This window comes from Bufo gargarizans, chromosome 2 (genome assembly GCF_014858855.1).
Source record: "Bufo gargarizans isolate SCDJY-AF-19 chromosome 2, ASM1485885v1, whole genome shotgun sequence".
NCBI lineage: Eukaryota > Metazoa > Chordata > Amphibia > Anura > Bufonidae > Bufo > Bufo gargarizans.
This window is the reverse complement of record NC_058081.1, coordinates 138,199,659-138,223,090: the sequence shown is the minus strand read 5'-3', so window position 1 is coordinate 138,223,090 and position 23,432 is coordinate 138,199,659. Positions and strand designations below refer to the sequence as shown.

The window sequence follows — 23,432 nt, the reverse complement described above, 5'->3', positions numbered from 1 at the left end:
TTTTTAGCCAAAAATGAGCAACATGCAATCATAAAAAATTGCCTCCGTGTACATAGCCTTTAAGTGTTTTTATTTTATTTTATTACTTTTCAATGTCTGATAACTAGACAGTTTAATATATAGGCATCTATTAGGGCTCACAAACTGTATATTAACACATTTTGCTGCCACTGTCAGTTGTGACTGGATAATGTCAGACTGGTAAAACCCAGCTGGACTTTCATTGCAAACTGCTAGAAATTCATTCAAACAAAGCATTCAGAAAGTCTTTAGACCCTTTCACTTTTTTCAAGTTTGGTTATGTTGCGGCTTTGTGCTAAAATAAAAAAATAAAAAAAATCATGTTTCCGACATGAATCTGTACTCAATACCTAATAAGGACAATGTAAAAAACTGAATGTTTGAATCTTTTAATTTATTGAAAATAAAAATCTAAAATATTGCATGTACATAAGTATTTAGACTAGAGATGAGTGAATTTCTTGAAACTCGTTTTGTGTCCAAGTCGGCAAATTTTTCAAAGAATTCTATTCAGGTTTAAATTGATTCTACCTGAATACAATATGCTCTAATTGCCCTGAAAATTGGTATATGACTCTCTGGTCTCCTAGGGCTCAGATTTTTTAAATAGAGAGAGAGAGAGAGAGAGAGAGAGAGACAGCCTAGTAAGCTACTCTGGGTTTCTGGAAAAAATATGTGTCTGGCTGTAACAAACAGTGTGTGTTGGCCCACTGTGCCAAAAAACAGTTTGACTTTGGGCTAAACCTAAGGGCATTTTCCTAGCGTCTCCCTTTAACCCCTGTACAGGGATCTGAACTTTGCTGCAGAAAACCAACCAGGCAGATACCTCCTGCAGTGGTCCAAGGTTGGGGTAGGCTGAGTACAAGCATTCTTTCTGGCCACTCTGTCATAAAGCCCAGTTTGGTGCAGTGATGATTAACCTTATGGATGTTTCTTTCATTTGCACACAGTATCATTACAGCTCAGGCAGAGTGACCATTGTGTTCTTGGTCACCTCTCTTACCAACGCTCTTCTCCCCCCGATTACTTAGTTTGGAGGGGCGGCTATCTCTAGGAAGAATTCTTCCAAATGTCTTCCACTTAAGAATTATGAAACCCACTGTGCTCTCGGGAACTTTCGGTGCAACAGAAATTTTTTGTACCCTTCTCCAGATCTGTGCCTGCACACAATTTTGTCTCTGAGCTCTACAAGCAGTTCTTTGGTCCTCATGGCTTGTTTTAGTGCTCTGATATGCATTGTCAGTTGTGAGACCTTATATAGACAGGGCGGTGTCTTTCCTGATTATGTCAAATCAACTGAATTAAACACAGGTTCCCACAGCTAAATTTCAAGTGTCATAGCATAGAGTCTGATCTGAATATTCATATCCGTGCGACATTAAGCTTTTGCTTTTTGATAAAATTGCAAAATTTCTAAAATTCAGTTTTAACTTTCACATTATAGAGTATTGAGTACAGATTGATTGGGGAAACTTGATTTATTTTTTCTTCCTATTTTAGCACAAGGCCACAATAACAAAATGTAAAAAAGAATTAAAAGGGTTTGAAGATTTTCTGAATCTATTGTAACTGCTAGAAGAAGTATAAGAATAGATGCTCCAGTATTGTTATTACAAGGGGGAAGCAAGTAGTTTCTAAGTGTTAGAAGCGGTGACAAGTCCTCTAAGCATTCAATGAACAATGTATTTCAGTCTCTACTTGGTTACACCACAGTTCACCTTTCTTTCAAGGACACTTCACAATATACTATTACATGTGATATGGTTTACATTGTCTTCCACATGAGCAATATTTATGTAAACTAGGAAACCCCCTTAGTTCATAAGGAAGATTTTAATGGCTATGCAAAGCAAAATCAGATGTGAAAATAAGTCACATCATTTCAAACTCTTGACCTGTTTGGGAAATTGGTCCTATTATTTAGCCATAGGCTCAGCAACTGTGTATCCATTTTGCTTCATATGGCAGATGAGTCTATGTATATCAGGAACCATTTATCATCTATTGAAACTTTCCCTTAAAGAATGCAAAGTCTTATGCATGCAAACTCACAATAATAATAATATAAATTCCCGTAGTTTTCGCCCCATAAGACGCACCTAGGTTTTAGAGGAGGACAATAAGAAAAAAATATTTTTCATTTACACCTCAGGTCAGAACAGCAATCAGACCCCCAATATTAATTAGACCTCAGCTCATAGTCCTCCATGCCTCATATCAGCCCCCAGCCATATGTAATCAGTCCCCAATCATATAATCAGCCCCCAGTCATATATATAATCAGCCCCCAGTCATATATATAATCAGCCCCCAGTCATATAATCAGTCCACAGCCATTATTCAGCAGGTCCCCAGCCATTATTTAGCAGCCTCCAGCCTCACAAAATAAAATAAACCACTTACCTCTCCTGCTCCTGGACGCTGCCGTTCCTCTCCTCCAGTGCAATCCTCTTCATCCTGCTGTCGGCTGTGCTGTGAACTGGCGTGCACAGGGTGAGGTCACAGAGCGCCCTCACGCTGTGCGAAGCCTGCACAGCCGACAGCCGAGGACCAGGAAGCGGTGAGTACAGAGCCTTCCCTGCTTCCTGGTTCTCCAGTACTTATGAGCTCTTCCATAATGGAAGTGCTCATTAGTATTCGCCCCAGTTTGGGGGGGGGGGGGGGGTGCGTCTTATTGGGCGAAAAACACTGTAAACATTTTATGTTATTAGTGTTACAATTTAATATGACTGTGCCACCAAATTCTCTTTCTGCCAGTTAAAACCAGATAGTGACATGTATCCTTTTTTCTAATCAGTTTTAGATTTTTTTTTTGTATATTTATTAAAAAGGAAAAACTAAAATTTTGTATGGACATAAGTATTCAGACCCTTTGCTATGACACTTGAATTTAGCTCTGGGGCCTTCCAATTTCTCTTAATCATATTTGAAGTGTTTCTACATTGGTGTCCACCTGTGGTAGATTGAGTAGATAGGAAATGATTTGGGAAGACACTGCCCTGTCTATATAAGATTTCACAGCTAACACTGCATATCGGAACAAAACCATGAGGAAAAACTCAAGGATTGTGTGGAGGCATAGATCTGGAGAAGGGTACAAAAAATCTGCTGCACAGAACGTTCCCAAGAGTACAATGGCCTCCATAATTGTTAAATGGAAGAAGTTTGGAAACCACTAGGACTCTTCCTAGAGCCAACCAAAGTAAGTAATTGGGAGAGAAGGGCCTTGGTATCAGAGGTGACCAAGAACCCAGTCCTGTGAGAAAAAAGAATCTATGCTCTGTCGTGTGAACATGATCATGACCGATATAGATAGATAGATATAAGACAGATAGACAGAAAGAGGGATAAATATGGAATAGATACACAGACAGATGAGGTTCCTTGTTATTATTTTGGCCTAAATCCCATATATCAAGTCTACTAGATTTTGTCTCAAAGAAATAGACCCTAGTGGGGCTCCAAAGGCAGTTCCGAAAAAAAAAAGATTTTCCTGGGCCTTTGGGCCCCACTATCATATCAGGATCCTCTGGTACTCTGGTGGGCCAATCCAATGCTGTACATACTCCTCTGTGCAGTATATTATCTGAGCACTGATGTGAAGACAGATCATTTGTGAAGTTAGTCATTTATAACTGAAAAAAACAATACTGCATATTACTTACAGAAATTTTCGGCCGAAAAATTCCAGATATATGATTCTTTATGTTTTCCAGAGTTTGATTTATACCACTTTCCCTGTCCTATAAGAAGATAAAACAATTTCAAGCTTACATCCCACAATTTAGCATCACATTATCATATGAGCAATACAAGCTAATACTGTAATGTTAACTGCTGTCACTAGATGTCACTGTTGCAGAATCTAAGGCACCTATATCATTAGCTGATGGGAAGAGGTGAAGCAGTATGCAGCTGAAGCCACGTGGCAGGCAAAGATCTGCTGAAGAGAGAAAAAACTAGGCTAGAGGCATGGAGCAGTTCTCAAAGAAGAGACCAAACAAAGGTGGTGGTGGGGGATCTTAGAGTAGTCTGTAAAGGATGCTGCAGCTGTTGAGAGACATAATAACGATGAAGTGTTTGCAATAGGCTTCCTGAGGTGATGGGTGACAACAACTGTGAGGACAGTGGGGTGTGGTATAAGAAACAAACTCATGGGATCTGTGATGGAGGTGGAAAGGAACTTGGTGCGTGGACGCATATATGTTGGTGTTGTGATGTCAGTCACTGTGCCAAAGGGCTGAATAGTGTTTGAAGCAATCCATGTGCATTCAGATGTACATACTGTACTACGTGTACTAAAATGTACATAGATTCGAGATACATCATAAAATGCAATAATGTACAGCACAGGTTTGATCTAAAAAATTAAATAAAAAATGATATGTAATAATATGAAATAAGTAAACAGAAAACTCACAATTGAACAAATAGACTGTCCATCATCCTGTAGCTGAAGTGCTGGAGGGGGATCTCTGGTTCCAAGCTCATTCATCTTCTTTTTCAGCATGTCCCTCTGACCCTGCAGCTTGGCCTTGTTACACAGCGACATGTTATATTGCAAAATGGCATCCTGAAGAGACTGATATTTGGCCAGGAGACTAATTCTGATAAAGTAAAAAATAAACAGTCTTATAATTCTTGTTACTGCATGGGCCAGGCAGCATCTACACTGGATAAGGGACCAGTGGGCCTCAGTGCTCACAGATTAAAGTCAATTCACGCTGAGCAAAAACGATGGTCGCCAACGATGTTGGAGACATCAAGGAGAGCACTGTGCATCAGCCACTGGTGTTACCAGACGAGCCTTTGGTGGTGGTGGTGGTGTTACTATGTGGGCAGGTGAACGGTACAGTGATAAGCCCATACTACTTGAATAACATCATTAATCCAGTCATTGTGTCTCTGCATGAACAACACAGGCCTAATTTCATCTTCATGGACGACAATGCATCAGCTCATCGAGGTCACATCATTAGGGAACGGCTGCTGGAGACTGGGGTACCTCAAATGGAGTAGCCTGCACTTTCTCCAGACCTGAATCCCATTGAAAACCTATGAGATCAGCTGAGTGGCCGTGTGGAGGCTCATAACTCTGTACCCCAGAACCTCAATGACCTGAGGGCTGCCCTTCAAGAAGAGTGAGGTGCCATGTCACTGCAGACAATAATTCGACTTGTGAACAGCATGAGACGTCATTGTCACGCTGTAATTGATGCTCAAGGCCACATGACAAGTTATTGAGACATTGACGTTTTGTCGGGGTGTACACAGCACTGTTGTTGGCTTCTGTTTCAATAAATTGTGTCAGATGAGGACATCACCACTGCACGCTTCTACTTAAATGCAGCTGGAGGTCATTGAGAGCCGCGTGCATGAGGCACTCATATCTATCTATCTATCTATCCATCAATCACAGTAATTGCCACACATTACTACCAGGGTAGCAGGCATAACCACTGCTATTGGACAAGGGAAGGGGGCCCATATCAAATCAGGGGTGCAGTTAGTGATGATCAAAGGTCAGCATAGAAAACTGAATGTAAAACACTAGGATGCATTATCTATGATCTGTGGCATAGCCTTTTGCTTTATTCTTGTGCTCTAACATCACTGCCCATATTATCCTGTGACATCGTTGTGTGCAGTACAACACTACTGCAACTTCACTGTTGGAAGGATTTCTGAGCTGTAACATCAGTGTGTACATTATTCCTGTACTGTTTGTACTAATCCAGAGCAGTGCTTCTCACAAAGTGAGGAGCCCTCCTGTTGTTGGACTACAAACTTTTGTGAGGCCCACAGACCATCACTGTGACCAGAGCGAGCTCCCCTGTAGTGACTCGATTACAGCATCACGTATTACAATAATTGCAATGCTTGTGCAGGAATCTTTATCTAGGTCTTTGAAGAGGTCAGAGCTGTCACACCATTATCCCAATTCAACATCTACTATTATAATAAGGATTACTCTTCACATGACATCTTTCCCTCACACAGCAGTAAACTGACCATGGATTACCTATCTACTTTGGAGGCCTTATCTTTTGTGATCACTGCAATAGTGGGAGAATATTTAGTATTTAATTGTCAATTACATAATTCTGCCAAAATGAAATAGAAAAGCAGCCAAAAGTTCTAAAAATAATCGTTTTCCATGACTACAAATGTCCCTTTACAGCTAAGTACACCTTCCCAACAACCTTTTTTGTTACAATACATTTGAAATGAAAAAATAAATTTTGCAATGCGTCTTAATTATAAATTTACAGCAACTAGGTGGACAAAGTGTCCAGATTTTGTGGAGTTTGATCCTCCAGGTATACTTTATTCTATTGGTCTTCTTTATTCATTTTAAATGCATTAAGAGAATAAAAAAATAGTTTGCCAAGGTGGACATGACATGATTTCATAGTTTAGCTTGCCTGTCTAAGGCTACTTTCACACTAGCGTTATTCTTTTCCGGTATTGAGTTCCGTCCTAGGGGCTCAATACCGGAAAAAAACGGATCAGTTTTATCCTAATGCATTCTAAATGGAAAACAATCCATTCAGTATGCATCAGGATGTCTTCAGTTCAGTCACTCTTACGGTATTTGGCCGAAGAAAATACCGCAGCATGTTGCGGTATTTTCTCCGTCCAAAATTCCAGGACACTTGCCGGAATGCCGGATCCAGCATTATTTTCCATTGAAATGCATTAATGCCGGATCCGGCACCAAGTGTTCCGGCAAAACGGATCCGGTTTTCCGGACTGCACATGCACAGACCTTTAAAAATGCAAAAAAAATATATAAATATCGGATCCGTTTTTCCAGATGACACCTGAGAGACGGATCCAGTGTTTCAATGCATTTGTTAGACGGATCCAAATGCTATCCCAGGGATGGCCAACCTGCGGCTCTTCAGCTGTTGCAAAACTACAACTCCCAGCATGCAGACTGCCTACAGCTATCAGCCTACATCAGGGCATGGTGGGAATTGTAGTTTTACAACAGCTAGAGAGCCGCAGGTTGGCCAGCCCTGTGCTATCCGTTTGCACACAGATTTCTGAATCCAGAAGGCAGTTCCGACGACGGAACTTCACAACGCAAGTGAGAAAGTACCCTTACAGTATTATATGCTTGAATAATGTTTCTTACTGGTCTACGTTACTTGTTTCTTCATTTGCAGTTTCATTTTGTAGCAGTTTTATGGCCTCTTGTTTAATATTAACTGTTTCTGTGACCATTGCAAGCTCCTCTTCAATAGATGTGAACCTAAAAAATAACATCAAATACATATCTGTACATGCAGTATATAATGTGCTTGTCATTCTTTTACACACAAGGGATAAAACTGCTTAACGGCTCATGCGCATGAACGTATTTTCTTTCCGTGTCCGTCCCTTTTTTTTCCGGACCGTATACAGAACCATTCATTTCAATGGGTCCGCAAAAAAACAGAAGATACTCCATGTGCATTCCGTTTCCGTATGTCAGTTCCACAAAACAAATAGAACATGTCCTATTATTGTCCGCATTACAGAAAAGTTCTATTAGGGTCCAGCTGTTCCGTCCCGCTAAATATGGAATGAACACGTACGGCATCCGTATTTTTTGCAGATCCGTTTATTGCAGACCGCAAAATACATACGGTTGTGTGCATTAGCCCTAGTTTCTGATGTGACATATGGTAGTAGGAGACAAGCAGTACATTTATAGTAAGATGGTATAGAACAGAGGTGCACAACCTGCGGCCCAAGTGCTACATGCGGCCCTTGATACCATTCTGTGCGGCCCCCAACCATCTGGTAACAGACATGTATGCCTATGTCTTGTGGCTGCTTACATGTATTTCTCTCATTAGAGGGGAGTCCTGGAAGTGTAACTAGACATTAATGCTATATAATGTGTGTTCAATATGCCATAAGTACAATATTTCAGTTGTTAATACACCTTTAATTTCCCTCATCATTGGTTTAGTCTGGCAATGTGGCCCCCAACCAAGAAAACATTGTGCACCCCTGGTATAGAAAGTAGTACAGATAAATAGGAAAAGAGAGTTTCTACTAGTCATAAGGGTTAAATAAATGTCACTGTGCTGACACATCAGCATCCATCCTTAAAGGGGTTGTCCCATGTAAATAAGTGAGGCTCTGATCGGAGGACAGAGGGAGTCCCTGCTCTCTGCCTAACTGTTCAGATGCTGTGCTCACTACTGACCGCAGCATCTTAGGCATTGTTACCAATCCCGGTTATTGCAGCCAGGTGCTGGCTATAATACACAGATAGCACCTTCCGCTTCTGGAGCAAGATCAGCTGAAGTATTTTATGTCAGGGATGCAAAAGGGTTATAATATATAATTTGGCTGGATTTATCTATAAACAATATAGTGGGACAATCCCTTTAATAACCATATTGTACTGCTAACATGTCCATATGTCTCAGAGTAGCATTACATTTTGTCAAAGGGTATTTATTATGCATTGCATATATAGCCTCAACATCATTAAGACATCATTGTGAGGCTATATTCACATGTCAAACTGAAAAATATGGAGCTTATATTAAGAGAATCCAGATGCGTTTTTGGTGTATTCCATTTTTCAGCAGCATGGTCAGCTGCGTAAACACATATAAAAAACTCAAATAGCAAGTGAAGTATATTTGGGAAAAATCAGATTCTAAAGTGCTTTAGGCCTCATGCACACGACCGTTGTGTGCATCCGTGGCCGTTGTGCCGTTTTCTGTTTTTTTTCGCGGACCCATTGACTTTCAATGGGTCCGTGGAAAAATCGGAAAATGCACCGTTTGGCAGCCGCATCCGTGATCCGTGTTTCCTGGCCGTGAAAAAAATATGACCTGTCCTATTTTTTTCACGGCCAACGGTTCACGGACCCATTCAAGTCAATGGGTCCGTGAAAAATCACGGATGCACACAAGATTGTCATCCGCGTCCGTGATCCGTGTCCGTGATCCGTGTCCGTTTTTTCCTATCATTTCAATGGCAAACTTGACTTAGATTTTTTTTTCATTTTTCATGTCCGTGGATCCTCCAAAAATCAAGGAAGACCCACGGACGAAAAAACGGTCACGGATCACGGACCTACGGACCCCGTTTTTGCGGACCTTAAAAAAAAAACGGTCGTGTGCATGAGGCCTTAAAGAAGTAACATGCCATTTTTTTGTAGCAGTTTTGAAAATATCAGTGTAAAAATATGCATTTTTGTGTACTATGACTTGTATTTCCCATAGAAAACAACGGACAACTGTTTCAAGCAATTTGCTGCATTTTATTAACCCCAATAGCATTGAACACAGCCTAAGGCCCCATGCACACGGCCGTGTTTCACAGCCGTGTGCGGGCCGTGGAACCGCGGCCTGGATCCCTCCTGAGAGCAGGAGCGCACGGCGTCACTGGTTGCTATGACGCCGTGCGCTCCCTGCTGCCGGCACAGTACAGTAATACACTGGTATGATCTATACCAGTGTATTACTGTACTGTGCCGGCAGCAGGGAGCGCACGGCGTCATAGCAACCAGTGACGCCGTGCGCTCCTGCTCTCAGGAGGGATCCAGGCCGCGGTTCCACGCCGCGGTTAGCATGGGGCCTAAGAGTTTTTAGGGGCTATTCTATATGCAAACTTTGCTAATTCTGGTTGCCAATTCTTGATGCCGTTTTGGAAGCCAAGGTCAGGAGTGAATTCAGAATTCCTTTTATAATCTACTCCTGATTTTGGCTTCCTAAACTGCATCAACAAACCTGAACGTGGGGCTGTACCCTTATACAAAGAAACATTGGTGTAACATTATATGGATACACATCCTCACACAAACCAACATAAACCCATACATACGTATGCTGAACATTCTCTATAGTCAGATCATTTAGCTGAAGTTCCTCTTCTTCGAGGTTGTCAGTCTCCTCTAGTAAACTCGTATCAAAGGTTACCATGGCTGGTAGGCTCTCTGATGACCTGTTTAACAACATATGCAAATGTAAGACACATCTTCCATAAAATACCTGACGCACGCCAGCAGGAGCTGCAGCAGGATCCATTTCTAAGGCCTCTTTTACACGGGCGTTGTGGGAAAAGGTGCAGGTGTGTTGCGGGAACATGCGCAATATTTCCGCGCGAGTGCAAAACATTGTAATGCGTTTTGCACGCGCATGAGAAAAAGCGGCATGTTTGGTTTCACAGAAGTTCGGGCTTGGGATCGGTGTTCTGTAGATTGTATTATTTCCCCTTATAACATGGTTATAAGGGAAAATAATAGCATTCTGAATACAGAATGCATAGTATAATAGTGCTGGAGGGGTTAAAAAACATGGTTATAAGGGAAAATAGCATTCTGAATACAGAATGCATAGTACAACAGCGCTTGAGGAGTTAAAAAAAGTAAAAAAAAATGTAACTCACCTTAATCCACTTGCTCGCACAGCCAGCATCTCTTCTTTGCTGTGCACAGGAAAAGGACCTGTGGTGACATCACTCCTGTCATCACATGGTCCATCACATGATCTTTTTACCATGGTGATGGATCATGTGATGACCGGAGTGACGTCACCACAAGTCCTTTTCCTGTGCACAGCAAAGAAGAAGACAGAAGAGAAGCCGGGCTGCGCGAGCAACTGGATTAAGGTGAGTTACATTTTTTTTTTTTTTTTTTTTAACCCCTCCAGTGCTATTGTACTATGCATTCTGTATTCAGAATGCTATTATTTTCCCTTATAACCATGTTATAATGGAAAATAATAAAGATCGGGTCCCCATCCCGATCGTCACCTAGCAACCGTGCGTAAAAAATCGCACCGCATCCACACTTGCTTGCGGATGCTTGCGATTTTCACGCAGCCCCATTCACTTCTATTGGGCCTGCGTTGTGTGAAAAACGCACAAAATAGAGCTTGCTGCGATTTTCACGCAACACACAAGTGATGCGTGAAAATCACCGCTCATGTGATCAGCCCCAAAGAAATGAATGTGTCCTGATTGAGTGCGGGTGCAATGCGTTCAACTCACACATCGCATCCGCGCGGAATACTCGCCCGTGTGAAAGGGGCCTAAATGTATCTGTTCTTTCTATAAAGCCCACTTCAATTCTTTTTTCTCAGTCTCTGCTCTTGTAGTAGATAAATAATGCTTATCACTAAGAGGTATTCCAGTCATAACAAGCGGTAGCATATTATAAGGATATGCCAACACATGTTTATTTGTAGGGGTTAACTACAGGGTCACCCACTGATCATGAGGGCAAAGGTGCATAAGGATCAACAGCCCTGGAGAACATATACTGATTGCTGACCCATATGTGTGCACGGAGTGAGTTTGGTGGTAATGATTTTTCCAACATGTCTACAGTAGTGTTGTGCTTTATATGGAATATTCCACATAATACAGAGTCAAAGAAAAACATGGGAATAAAACAATTTGAGGCTCACAGATCACACAGGCAAACACAATGGTGCTCAGACAAATGAATGAGTTGCAGAATATATGGAGAAGTAAGGTGAGTAATACCTCCCTGTGATAAGTAGAGCTTCTAACTTAGGCTAGGTCTACACGACGACATTTGTTGCGCGACAAAAAGTTGCGCGACAGATAGGGCGCAACATTTGTCGCGCGACATTTTGTTGCACTAATGTCGCGCAACAATTTTTATAATGGCAGTCTATGGTGTCGCACTGCAACATGCGACATGCTGCGACTACGACGCGACAGTCGCAGAAAAATCCATCTCGAATGGATTTTCTGTGACTGTCGCGTCGCAGTCGCAGCATGTCGCATGTTGCAGTGCGACACCATAGACTGCCATTATAAAAATTGTCGCGCGACATTAGTGCAACAAAATGTCGCGCGACAAATGTCGTCGTGTAGACCTAGCCTTAGTGGAACACACTTCTTTTCTTTCTCATTTCGTTTCATGAGAGCAAAGCTGAGTGAGCAGAAGTGGCACTATACAAAAATCGAACTGATCTTAAAGGCGTTATCCTTTGACTAAGGCTACTTTCACACTTGCGGCAGAGTGATCCGGCAAGCAGTGCCTGCTGGATCCGGAAAAACGTATGCCAACTGATGGCAATTTAAGACTGATCAGGATCCTGATCCGTCCTAATAATGCATTGCAAGAACGGATCCATCTGTCCGTTTTTCACACCGAAAGGACGGATCCGGGATTCCAGTATTTTGAATGCCGGATCCAGCACTAATACATTCCTATGTAAAAAAATGCCGGCAAGTGTTCAGTTTTTTTGGCCGGAGATAAAACCGTAGCATGCTGCGGTATTATCTCCATCCTGATCAGTCAAAAAGACTGAACTGAAGACATCCTGATGCATCTTGATTGCTCTCCATTCAGAATGCATGGGAATAAAACTGATCCGTTCTTTTCCAGTATAGAGCCCCTAGGACGGAACTCAATGCCGGAAAAGAAAAACGCTAGTGTGAAAGTAGCCTAATGTAAACAATAAAAATCAGACATCATATAGCACATGCCAGTCTCTTTCTAACAAAGTTAGAACCAGCCCTGTACCTCTCATGGATCCAGAGATCTCCCCATTCATTGCTCTGCTAGATTTATATCAAGCTGACAGCTCAAGGGGAGTGTCTTTTCTGCTGCAGCTCAGGGGGCGTGTCTCAGCTCTCCCTATCACAGCTCAGGGGGCGTGTCTCAGCTCTCCCTATCACAGCTCAGGGGGCAGTTGAAGGATGAAACTGAGCATGTGCGACCTTCTCAGTGAGCAGAAATAAGAAAAGAGAAAACAGCAGGTGGCGCTATACAAATACATATTTTTTTTACCCCTTCACGCATTTTGACGTACAGGTGTACATTGCGTGCCAGGGGATGTATGGAGCAGACCTCTGCAGTGAGCCCGCTCCATACGCGCAATCTGCCGGCTGTATGATACAGCCAGCAACCGGCCGCACTGACAGGAAGCGGCGATCACAGTTCGTCACGCAAAAAACAAGCCCTTATAAAGCTCTGTAGACCGCAATATAATAAAGTTATGGCTGTTAGAATATAGCGATGCAAAGAAAATTTAGATTTTTCTAAAGGTTTTAATCTTTTTTATAGTAGTAAAACAAAAACTTTTCAAGTTTGGTATCGCCGCATTCGTATTGAGCTTCAGAATAGGAACGTCGGGTCATTTTTAGTGCATAGTGAACGCTGTGATGTCAAAACCCCCAAAACCTTGGTGGAATTCTATTTATTTTTTATTTTGCCACACAAATTTTTCTAATCCAAGACATGGTAAATTAAATGGTGGCATTAAAAAAAAAGCATCTTGTCCTGCAAAAAATAAGCCCTCATATAGCTATGTGAACGAAAAAATAAAAAAGTTATGGCTTTTGGAACATAAGGAGGAAAAATCTAAAATGTAAAAGTGAAAAAAGACCTAGTCTTGAAGGGGTTAAATAATTCAGTAGCTGTGCTACATTTTTAATTACAGGCAAATAGAAAAGTATTCAGATCCAGGTGCTGGTTTAAAAACTGTAGAATATTTTTCATGGGACAACCCATTAAATTCAAATTACTGTGAACCAGGCACACAATACAGTGAAGCCGTAGGGTCCAGAGAAACACTGAGGAGGCCATACATAAGGAAGCTTTGTTATGCTGTTCACTTGTGTCCCAGGGGTCAGACTCCCACCGATCAAGCATTCATGGCCTACGCTTTGGATAGGCCATTCAGGTATATTTCCAGGAAACATCTTTAACACTTTATCTAACCAACAACATTGTAGAGAGTATTTTCATATAATACATACATGAATGCACACTACACATTCCCTCTAATAGTCTAACCAGTGGAAGGTCTGTTTCACATGTAAGTATTCATGGTGACATCCATGGTCAGTGGTTCATCCGTGAAGACATCTGTAAAGAATCTGTGTTTGGTCCGTGTGTCCATTTATTGCCCCCCGTGTGTTGTCTGTATTCCACAGACACTGCTAGGATGAAAATGAATTTCCAGAGCATCTCCTAGCAATGATCGGTGAAAACCACAGACCAAACACGGATGGGATCTGTGTTGTGTCTGTGGTTTTCATGAACCCTTAGACTATAAAGTTCATGACGGATGCGTAATCATGGAGAAAACCAGGTCATGCGTCTGTGGTGTCACCATGTCCGTGGAAAACCACTGATGTGTGAATAGACACATTAAAGTCAATGGATACGTGAACGGTCCAAGGAGACCAAGGATATCACACATCTGGAATTCACTGATGTGTGAAAGAAGCTGAAATCTGCAGCATAAATTGACCTACTATGGATTAAATCTGCACCACAGGTCAGGTTACAATTTCATTTTTATTTTCAAAGTGTGTGAATGAGGTCTCCTAAAATCTCATTCATTTTGCTGGTTGTGTAAAACACTGCAAATTTGCAGCGAGCATAAAAGCAGTGACGAAAACTCAGTGAATACATTCTGTGTGGCTGTACCTGAAATTAAAACAAGAATGTGTCTATTTACTAACAGCTTGCATAGATTTGAAAATTATGAGGAAGTGGAACTGAAACAGGTTGGGAAATGTTCCACTCTACAGTAATTAAGCTTTACGCACACAGAACAGGAAAATCCTGTTAATGAGCAAGATAATATATTGGCTTTACTGTGGCTACATTGCACAGATCGCAATACCAGGCTCCCTAACTGTATATTATTATTCTAATTGGTTATCTACCTGTTCATCTGGATAAAGTAGTCATACTCTCGGCATGGATTGATGCTTAGTATTGCAGTATTTATCTCATGATGAAGAGCTGCTATTTCCTCTTGTACAAGACTTGTGATTTTGTGGTATTCTTCCATGATGTCTTTGCTAAAGAACAAGAGAAATGAAACAAAATAAAAGACACATTCTGCTGTTAACATATGCAGGCAGGTACAGTCAGGTCCATAAAAATTGGGGCATAGACACAATTGTAAATTTTTTGGCTCTATACACCACCACAATGGATTTGAAATGAAACAAACAAGATGTGCTTTAACTGCAGACTGTCAGCTTTAATTTGAGGGTATTTACATCCAAATCAGGTGAAGGGTGTAGAAATTACAACAGTTTGCATATGTGCCTCCTACTTGTTAAGGGACCAAAAGTAATGGGACTATTGGCTTCTCAGCTGTTCCATGGCCAGGTGTGTGTTATTCCTTCATTATCCCAATTACAATGAGCAGATAAAAGGTCCAGAGTTCATTTTAAGTGTGCTATTTGCATTTGGAATCTGTTGCTGTCAATATCAGTGAAGCAAGCCATCATTAGACTCAAAAAACAAAACAAACCCATCAGAGAGATAGCAAAAACATTAGGCATGGCCAAAACAACTGTTTGGAACATTCTTAAAAAGAAGGAACGCACTGGTGAGCTTAGCAAAACCAAAAGACTTGGAATACAATGGAAAACAACTGTGGTGGATGACCGAATAATTATTTCGCTGGTGAAGAAAACACCCTTCACAACAGTTGGCCAGATCAAGAACACTCTCCAGGAGGTAGGTGTATGTGTGTCAAAGTCAACAATCAAGAGAAGACTTCACCAGAGTGAATACAGAGGGTTCACCAAAAGATGTAAGCCATTGTTGAGCCTCAAAAACAGGAAGGCCAGATTAGAGTTTGGCAAACGACATCTAAAAAAGCCTTCACAGTTCTGGAACAACATCCTATGGACAGATGAGACCAAGATAAACTTGTACCAGAGTGATGGGAAGAGAAGAGTATGGAGAAGGAAAAGAACTTCTCATGATCCTAAGCATACCACCTCATCAGTGAAGCATGGTGGTGGTAGTGTCATGGCGTGGGCATGTATGGCTGCCAATGGAACTGGTTCTCTTGTATTTATTGATGATGTGACTGCTGACAAAAGCAGCAGGATGAATTCTGAAGTGTTTCGGGCAATATTATCTGCTCATATTCAGCCAAATGCTTCAGAACTCATTGGACAGCGCTTCACAGTGCAGATGGACAATGACCCAAAGCATACTGAAAAAGCAACCAAAGATTTTTTAAGGGAAAGAAGTGGAATGTTATGCAATGGCCAAGTCAATCACCTGACCTGAATCTGATTGAGCATGCATTTCACTTGCTGAAGACAAAACTGAAGGGAAAATGCCCCAAGAACAAGCAGGAACTGAAGACAGTTGCAGTAGAAGCCTGGCAGAGCATCAATAGGGATGAAACCCAGCATCTGGTGATGTCTATGCGTTCCAGACTTCAGGCTGTAATTGACTGCAAAGGATTTGCAACCAAGTATTAAAAAGTGAAAGTTTGATTTATGGTTATTATTCTGTCCCATTTCTTTTGGTTCCTTAACAAGTGGGAGGCACATATGCAAACTGTTGTAATTCCTACACTGTTCACCTGATTTGGATATAAATACCCTCAAATTAAAGCTGACAGTCTGCAGTTAAATCACATCTTGTTTGTTTCATTTCAAATCCATTGCGGTGGTGTATAGAGCCAAAAATGTTACAATTGTGTCGATGTCCCAATATTTATGGACCTTACTGTATAGAAGTCTATGCCCTGAACCCTGCTCTAAACCCACCTAAATGATTTAGGTTACCGAGAACAAAAAGAAGATGATTTTCTACTGAGGAACAGCCACATGGAAGTGATTTCAGATAAAGCTTTCTGAGATCTCACCCTCATGAGTTTGCCGTTGCCATCTTATTATTCTGCTCCACTTCTAATATGTGTAAAACTCAACACCTTGCACGTCTACCAACAGGTTAAAGATCTGCTCAGTAAATGCCAACCATGCACTCCAGAATTATGGCTACAAAATGTAAAAAAATACACTAGGTCTTTGTGACTTCTTTTGGCTTATTTGCATATTAAAAAATTGTGACATTTAAAATTTTTACAAAGTGCGAAAGTGCAGTTGTTAGCCTGTCAAACTGATTTAAGCCAGACTTATCAAGTGTAACTTTCTGAAAAGTGACAATTTTACTCCAGTAAAGGGATGGTTTAAAAAGTGGAGTAACATCTCAAGACAGAAGTGTTAGATAAAAAAACAAATCACAGCAACAGACTCCTGGAAGGCCCTTCCCGACATCCACTGTACATGTATGGTGGATGTTGGGTCAGACATCTGAAGGCAGCCCCCGTAATCAGACACAACTACGACTGCGGCCATTTAACTCCTAAGATGTTGTGGTCAATTGTGATCACGGCATCTGAACAGTCATTTTGTGGGAGGGGGCTTCAAAACCCAAAGGCCAGCAATGATATTGAGGAAGCCATTTGGGTTTCTATTGCTTTGTGAAGGCTTCTAGGCCAGCCATAGTAAAATTGCTATTGAACAGGAACATAGCATTTTTCCCAAAGATGGCAAAAGTATACTACTGCAGTCCATGGTAGCTAACAATCCCATATTCAAGTCCCCTAGGAGGCGACCATAAATAAAGTTTAAAAACGAAAGTTTGAAAGAAATATACAGTATGTATGTAAAAAAAATAAGTAAATTTTTTTTCACCCATTTTACATATAAACATAAACAAAAAAAGTTAATATCACTGGTATGAATGCCTGAATAATGATTAAACATCATTGGTATGAATGACTGAATAATTATTAAACATCATTGGTATGAATGCCTGAATAATTATTGAACATCATTGGTATGAATGCCCGAAATATTTAAATATAAAAGTATTTATTCCGTACAGTGAATGTAGCCTTACCAATGTGTCTGTGTCTAGAATCTGTTTAAACACTGGCAAAAATTAGCGCAACTATGGTTTCTGCAATTTTTTTCATGACTCGATCAAAAAGGAGATGGGGCTTAAGCGGCAAGGTTGAGTGGCATCTCGGGAAAGGAGACCTGGCCTACCGTGCAACATGGCCTACAATGCAATTGCGCCACAACTCTGGCATAAATTCTTCTCAAAATAAGCAATAATTGGTATGGAGTTAGACTAAAGTGTCTATTCCCGCACCATATTTATTATCCAGTATGAGGTCCTGTGATAAATGTGGGTCTAGACAGCCTTCACCATGTACAGGATCGGTAAATCTGCCTCAGTATGTTTCTCTATAAGGTGCCTATTAAATATTTTCTGTAGGTCTATTGTTCAAATATGCAAGAAAGTCCAAAAATAGTATTAACAAAGAAAATCAAGTAAATAATCAAAATTGTGATTACAGGATGGACACCATCTTCTCCTGGATGGTCTGCATGGACTCATGTAAGGTGGGCAGGCTCAGACTGTAGTGGTGCTCCTGGTGCAGCTTAGCAGCTTTGATCGCCAAGATATACTGGTTGTGGAGAGTGTGTAGTTTCCAAGTGTTCTTTACATATTTCTCCTTAGTTTTGTCTCGCTCCTTGTCTGGAAAAGGCATAATAATACTCAGTTTATGATAGCCATCAAGATTAACCACAACATGAGTGAAGATGTCTTATTTTATAGGAATTCTTACCGCTCATACCTTGAAGGAACATGAAAGGTTACTGATTGTGTATACGTTTGATATAGGATATTCTTTCTTGTATTTGATATGACAAAGTGTAGCTTATCGAGATTCCTTCTTATGATTACAACTGTAAAGCGTATATCCAGTCTCTTGCACTGGAGATAAGCCCTGAACTAACTTTTTTAAAAGGAATGTCTCATCAGAAAATGACCTATTCTTTAAAGTGTAACCGTCATTTCATTATTATTTTTTGTTCTAGTAGTGTAAATGATAAAGAATGTTTTTGTAATAAAGTTTATTAGGTGAACTTCTACTTTTGTATTAAAGAGGATTTTCATCGGTCTTGACATTACCATGTAAATAGCTGGCAGGGTAGGGCATTTTAATGCGCTGCGCTGTTCCCCCGTTGTGCCCCCCATTCTGGTTTCCTGCCTGGTATGTAAATCCGTACCATCGGTACAGGGAGGAGGAGACCACCGTGTTTCTCAAGGGGCGTCTCCTTCTCCCTGGCTGTGAGCTGCTCAATCGCAGCGGAGAGCATCATAGCCAGGGAGAAAAAACAGCTCACCTTCTCCCTGGAAGAAGGAGACGCCCCTTGAGAAACACAGTGGTCTCCTCCTCCCTGTACCGATGGTATGGATTTACATACCTGGCGGGAAAGCAGAACGGGGGGCACAGCAGGGGAATGGAACAGCGCATATAAAAAATAATAAGCGATATAACATGCCTTCAGTATACCCTACCCTGCCAGATATTTATATGGTAATGTCAGGACCGGTAAAAGGTCCTCTTTATTAAACTGGCAGTCCCTATATACAGTTCTACAGTATATAGGGACTGCTATATATAATGCATGTATATAACTGTATATATACCGGTATATATATATATATATATATATGTATATATATAGAGGAAAAGAAGAAGTAGGACTGCACTCCGTAATAGTGATAAAAAGCAAACAGAAGTTTATTCACCCATATTATAGCAAGACTTGCCATAATATGGCTAAATAAACTTCTGTTTGCTTTTTATCACTATTCCGGAGTGCAGTCCTACTTCTTCTTTTCCTATACTATTGGGGATTGCCGTTACCCTACGTTGGACCGTGCACCCACGCTCTGGTTGGTGCTCCCACTGGACTCTCTCTCTCTCTCTATATATATATATATATATAGATCCATAACAAAAGGTCAGGCAGCACTCCTTAATATGCAGCTGAAGCTGTAGCGGTGCCCGCAGTGATCCCTCGATCCAGGACCAGCAATATAACACAGAAAAAACTGCGGCACTCCTTGAAGTAGAAAAATGTGCAATTTATTCACACATGTCAGCAGAGACAACGTTTCGGTTCTCTCCCAGAACCTTTTTCAAGTCACTTGACTTGAAAAAGGTTCTGGGAGAGAACCGAAACGTTGTCTCTGCTGACATGTGTGAATAAATTGCACATTTTTCTACTTCAAGGAGTGCCGCAGTTTTTTCTGTGTTATATATATATATATATATATATATATATATATTGTAGAACGGTTTCCCCCTCTTTGTCTATACTGTCAAAAGCAAGCGCTGACTGCCTGCTGGGGGAGGAGAGACACCAATGAGCACACCACTGGTATAACACCTATTATAGTCAATGGGATCCTGATGAAAGACTACTTGCAGACGACAGGGAAAGCAATAGGAGCAAACTTCTGCAGCCCCACCCCATTAAACCACCCTGCTTATTATAATGTGGAAAGAGAAGTATTGGCACAATGCCTAGTGGTTCAAAAAAACTGGTGAAGATGGGAAAGGAATCATTACTTCAACAGTTCAATGCAACCCATTTGTTAATGTGAATGCACCAAGGTTTTGGAGTAAATGGAGTCAAAATGTGTTGCATTTTGCTAAATCTAGATTTAGAGAAGGAACCTGCATGTAGCCAGAAAAGGGTGTAACCTATCAGGAAAAGAGGTCTGAGAAGGGAGTATGGCCAAAATGTGCCACAAATATAGCGCAAGATTGTGTCTCCAACAAAGCCAAGCAGTAGTTGGTATAACGTTAGACAAAGGGGTCTAACCATGGGTCAGATTTGTCTTCCACTATGAGACCCTGTGATAAATCTGATGCACGTCTAGACAGCCTGTTTAAGTTTACACCACCTGGAAAGATTTAGGGTACTTTAACACTAGCATTTTTCTTTTCCGGTATTGAGTTCCGTCCTAGGGGCCCAATACCGGTAAAATACTAATCAGTTTTATCCTAATGCATTCTGAAAGGAGTGCAATCCGTTCAGTATGCATTAGGATGTCTTCAGTTCAGTCACTGTACGGTTTTTGGATGGAGAACATACCGCAGCATGCTACGGTATTTTCTCCGTCCAAAATTCCGGAACACTTGCCAGTAAAATTATTTGCGCAGAGCTTTAAAAATGTGAAAAGATAAATACCAGGTCCGTTTTTCCGGATGACAACTGGAGAGACAGATCCTGTATTGCAATACATTTGTGAGATGGATCCGTCTTCAAATGGTATCTGTTTGCATACAGACTGTTCTGGCGAAGGAACTGCCTGCCGGAATCCAGCGACACTAGTGTTAAAGTACCCTTACACTAAAGTGCACTTCAAAGAGACATACACAGTAGCAATAGCGATATTGAAAATAGCAGTCGCCATCAATTGCGTAACCTGGTTAAGGGTGCATTCACACAACTGTATGTATTTTGTGATCCGCAAGACACAGATCTGCAAAATAGGATGACGTCTGTGTAACGTTCGTGTTGCATCCGTATTTTTTGCAGACCCATTGTAACAATGCCTATTCTTGTCTGCCAAATGGACAAGAAGAGGCCATGTATATTTTTTTTTGAAGGGCCACAGAATGGGCATACAGATATGGACAGTGTACAGTGTGCTCTATGCATTTTTTGCAGCCCCTTTGAAATAATTGGGTCTCTGCATCTGATCTGCAAAAAATGTGGATCGCGTGTGGACCAAAAATATGGTCGTATGAATGGGGTCTTACTAATATACTGAAAACGTGACCACTGCAGCCAATCACTGTCCTCAGCCGTCTAACGCTGAGGACAGCGATTGGCTGCAGCAGCGACATCCCATACACCTGCTCGCATCTGTGCACGCCACTAACTGTAGGAGAAGGACTGGACTAGTGCCTGCGGAGAGCCCTTTTAAGGTCTCTATGACAGCTTTCTGGTGCATAAAAGTTGCAAATTTTGGTGCAAACCCCTTTTAGCACAAAAATGGACATTTATACTATGTTAATCAATTTTATATACAAAGCAGACCGGGCGTGACCAGGAGGAGTTGGGACCTATACAGCCCAACAGATTTAATGGGACCCTGTCAGCTCATTTCAGTGGTTTCTCACTGCTTTGATAGCATTCAGGACTTTTAGAGTACGGACCTACCGAAGCCCACAGCACGTGCCAGCACTGCAAGTCCAATGAGTCCAATTCTGCTCCCTGCACCACCCATCCCCGCCTCCAGATGATGATTGATAGGTTTCTGTTATGCATAGGAAAGAAACCTGTAAAACACTGTCTGGAGGCAGGGACGGGCGGAGGCAGCGAGCCTCATCTGACTCATCTCCCTTGCAGAAATGATACGCACTATGGGCTTCAGCAGGTCAGTGAGGGCAGCATATTGCAGCTGACGGGTTCCCTTACTTACGCCAGAAAACGTATTAAGTTATTAAGTAACATGTGCCACTTGTTTTTGGTCTTCTTGGCATCTTGCACCAACAGACTTTATACTACTACCGGTGTATGAAGAGCTGGTCTTAGTAAACTTTCTCCAAACCTTATATGATATGAGAATTATTTCGCCCAGACATGTAAATATAGATCCCGTCCTGAACTGCTTTATTAGGGAGTAAATAGGTGTTAACTGGGTGGGTTATATGTATATTAAAAAAACTGATTGCTTTTTAATGTATTTTTAATATACCTTTTATTTCAGTTGTAATAAGTACCTTTTAAGATTCTTCAACTTTCACCTGAAAAGGAGAGGGTTTGTGCATATTTAAGTGGGAATGGGTAAATCTGTGGATATGACCCAGGAGAAAGGGCAAAACTGGATAAGCATACTACAGTTAAAGAGAAATGTTATATTTTTAATACACAGAATTTTTAATGCTGCAAGGTTTTTTATTGTGTTTTTCCTATACCTATTCCCATAGATCTGGATGCAGTACATCCAACATGGTGTTGTGAGATTCAGGGAACCACCATAGTGTCCAGATAGAGAGTGAAGGATTTTTCTGCACAGCTTAGAGCCCGAAAAGCCATTATAATCATACTGCCCCTATATGAGAAAACTCAGGCTACATTGGACTATGACCCCAGGAGAATGGTGAGAGTCAAAGGAGAATTATAAAGAGAAGCTCCAGCACGTGCTGTCTCCCTTCTCTCTTCCTGCTCGCTGCTGCTACGTCTATGGCGAGCAGGAAGAAAGAAGGGAGATGACACGCGTGCACTGCACGCGCCTTCCCTTCATACAGCTGATCGGTGGGGGTGCCGGGTGTTGGATCCCTGCCGATCTGATATTGATGACCTATCCAGTGCAGCTGTACTGGGGGGCGACAGCCTTTAAGGGAGGCTGCCATGATAGGTTTTGGGGAGCGAGGGGACGCAGGGTAAGTAGGTAGGGCTAGTGAAGGTGAGGAAGGGGTTAAGTGGAGGGAGGTAGCGGTTAGGGTATAGGGAGGAGCTGGAGGTTTATAAGGGTGGCGCCAAGGGCTATCGGGCGCCATCTTTAGTTGGAACAAGCTCCCACCCACCCTCCCTTTTTTGTCTACGGAAGGGCGATTCTGTTTGTCACGGCAGTTGAGGCGGTAGGAGGTCCTGGAAGCTGGGCTAGGACTTGGTGTTTTGTGGATGGGAGGACCTCAATTGGTGGGGCTGGACTCCCAGGTTTTTGGTAATCGGTCGGTTTGAGGGGGATACAGCACTCGGGGGTCTCCAAGCTGGTGTGGTGCGGCTGGAGGCAAGTTGTATTTACCCGGGTGTTTTGGTAC

General features: G+C 41.6%; 1 protein-coding gene across 1 annotated transcript in view; it reads right to left on the bottom strand.

Annotated features, from left to right (window-relative positions):
• FES (FES proto-oncogene, tyrosine kinase) overlaps positions 1-23,432 on the bottom strand; it is a 174,918-nt gene that overhangs the window by 76,346 nt on the left and 75,140 nt on the right. Inside the window, exons 5-10 of the mRNA XM_044279494.1 lie at positions 18,151-18,334; positions 14,692-14,829; positions 9,859-9,978; positions 7,163-7,279; positions 4,442-4,628; positions 3,687-3,764 (exon numbers count right to left, since the gene is read on the bottom strand). Of these exons, the coding sequence (XP_044135429.1) occupies positions 3,687-3,764; positions 4,442-4,628; positions 7,163-7,279; positions 9,859-9,978; positions 14,692-14,829; positions 18,151-18,334 (824 nt within the window). The remainder of the gene's footprint in view (positions 1-3,686; positions 3,765-4,441; positions 4,629-7,162; positions 7,280-9,858; positions 9,979-14,691; positions 14,830-18,150; positions 18,335-23,432) is intronic.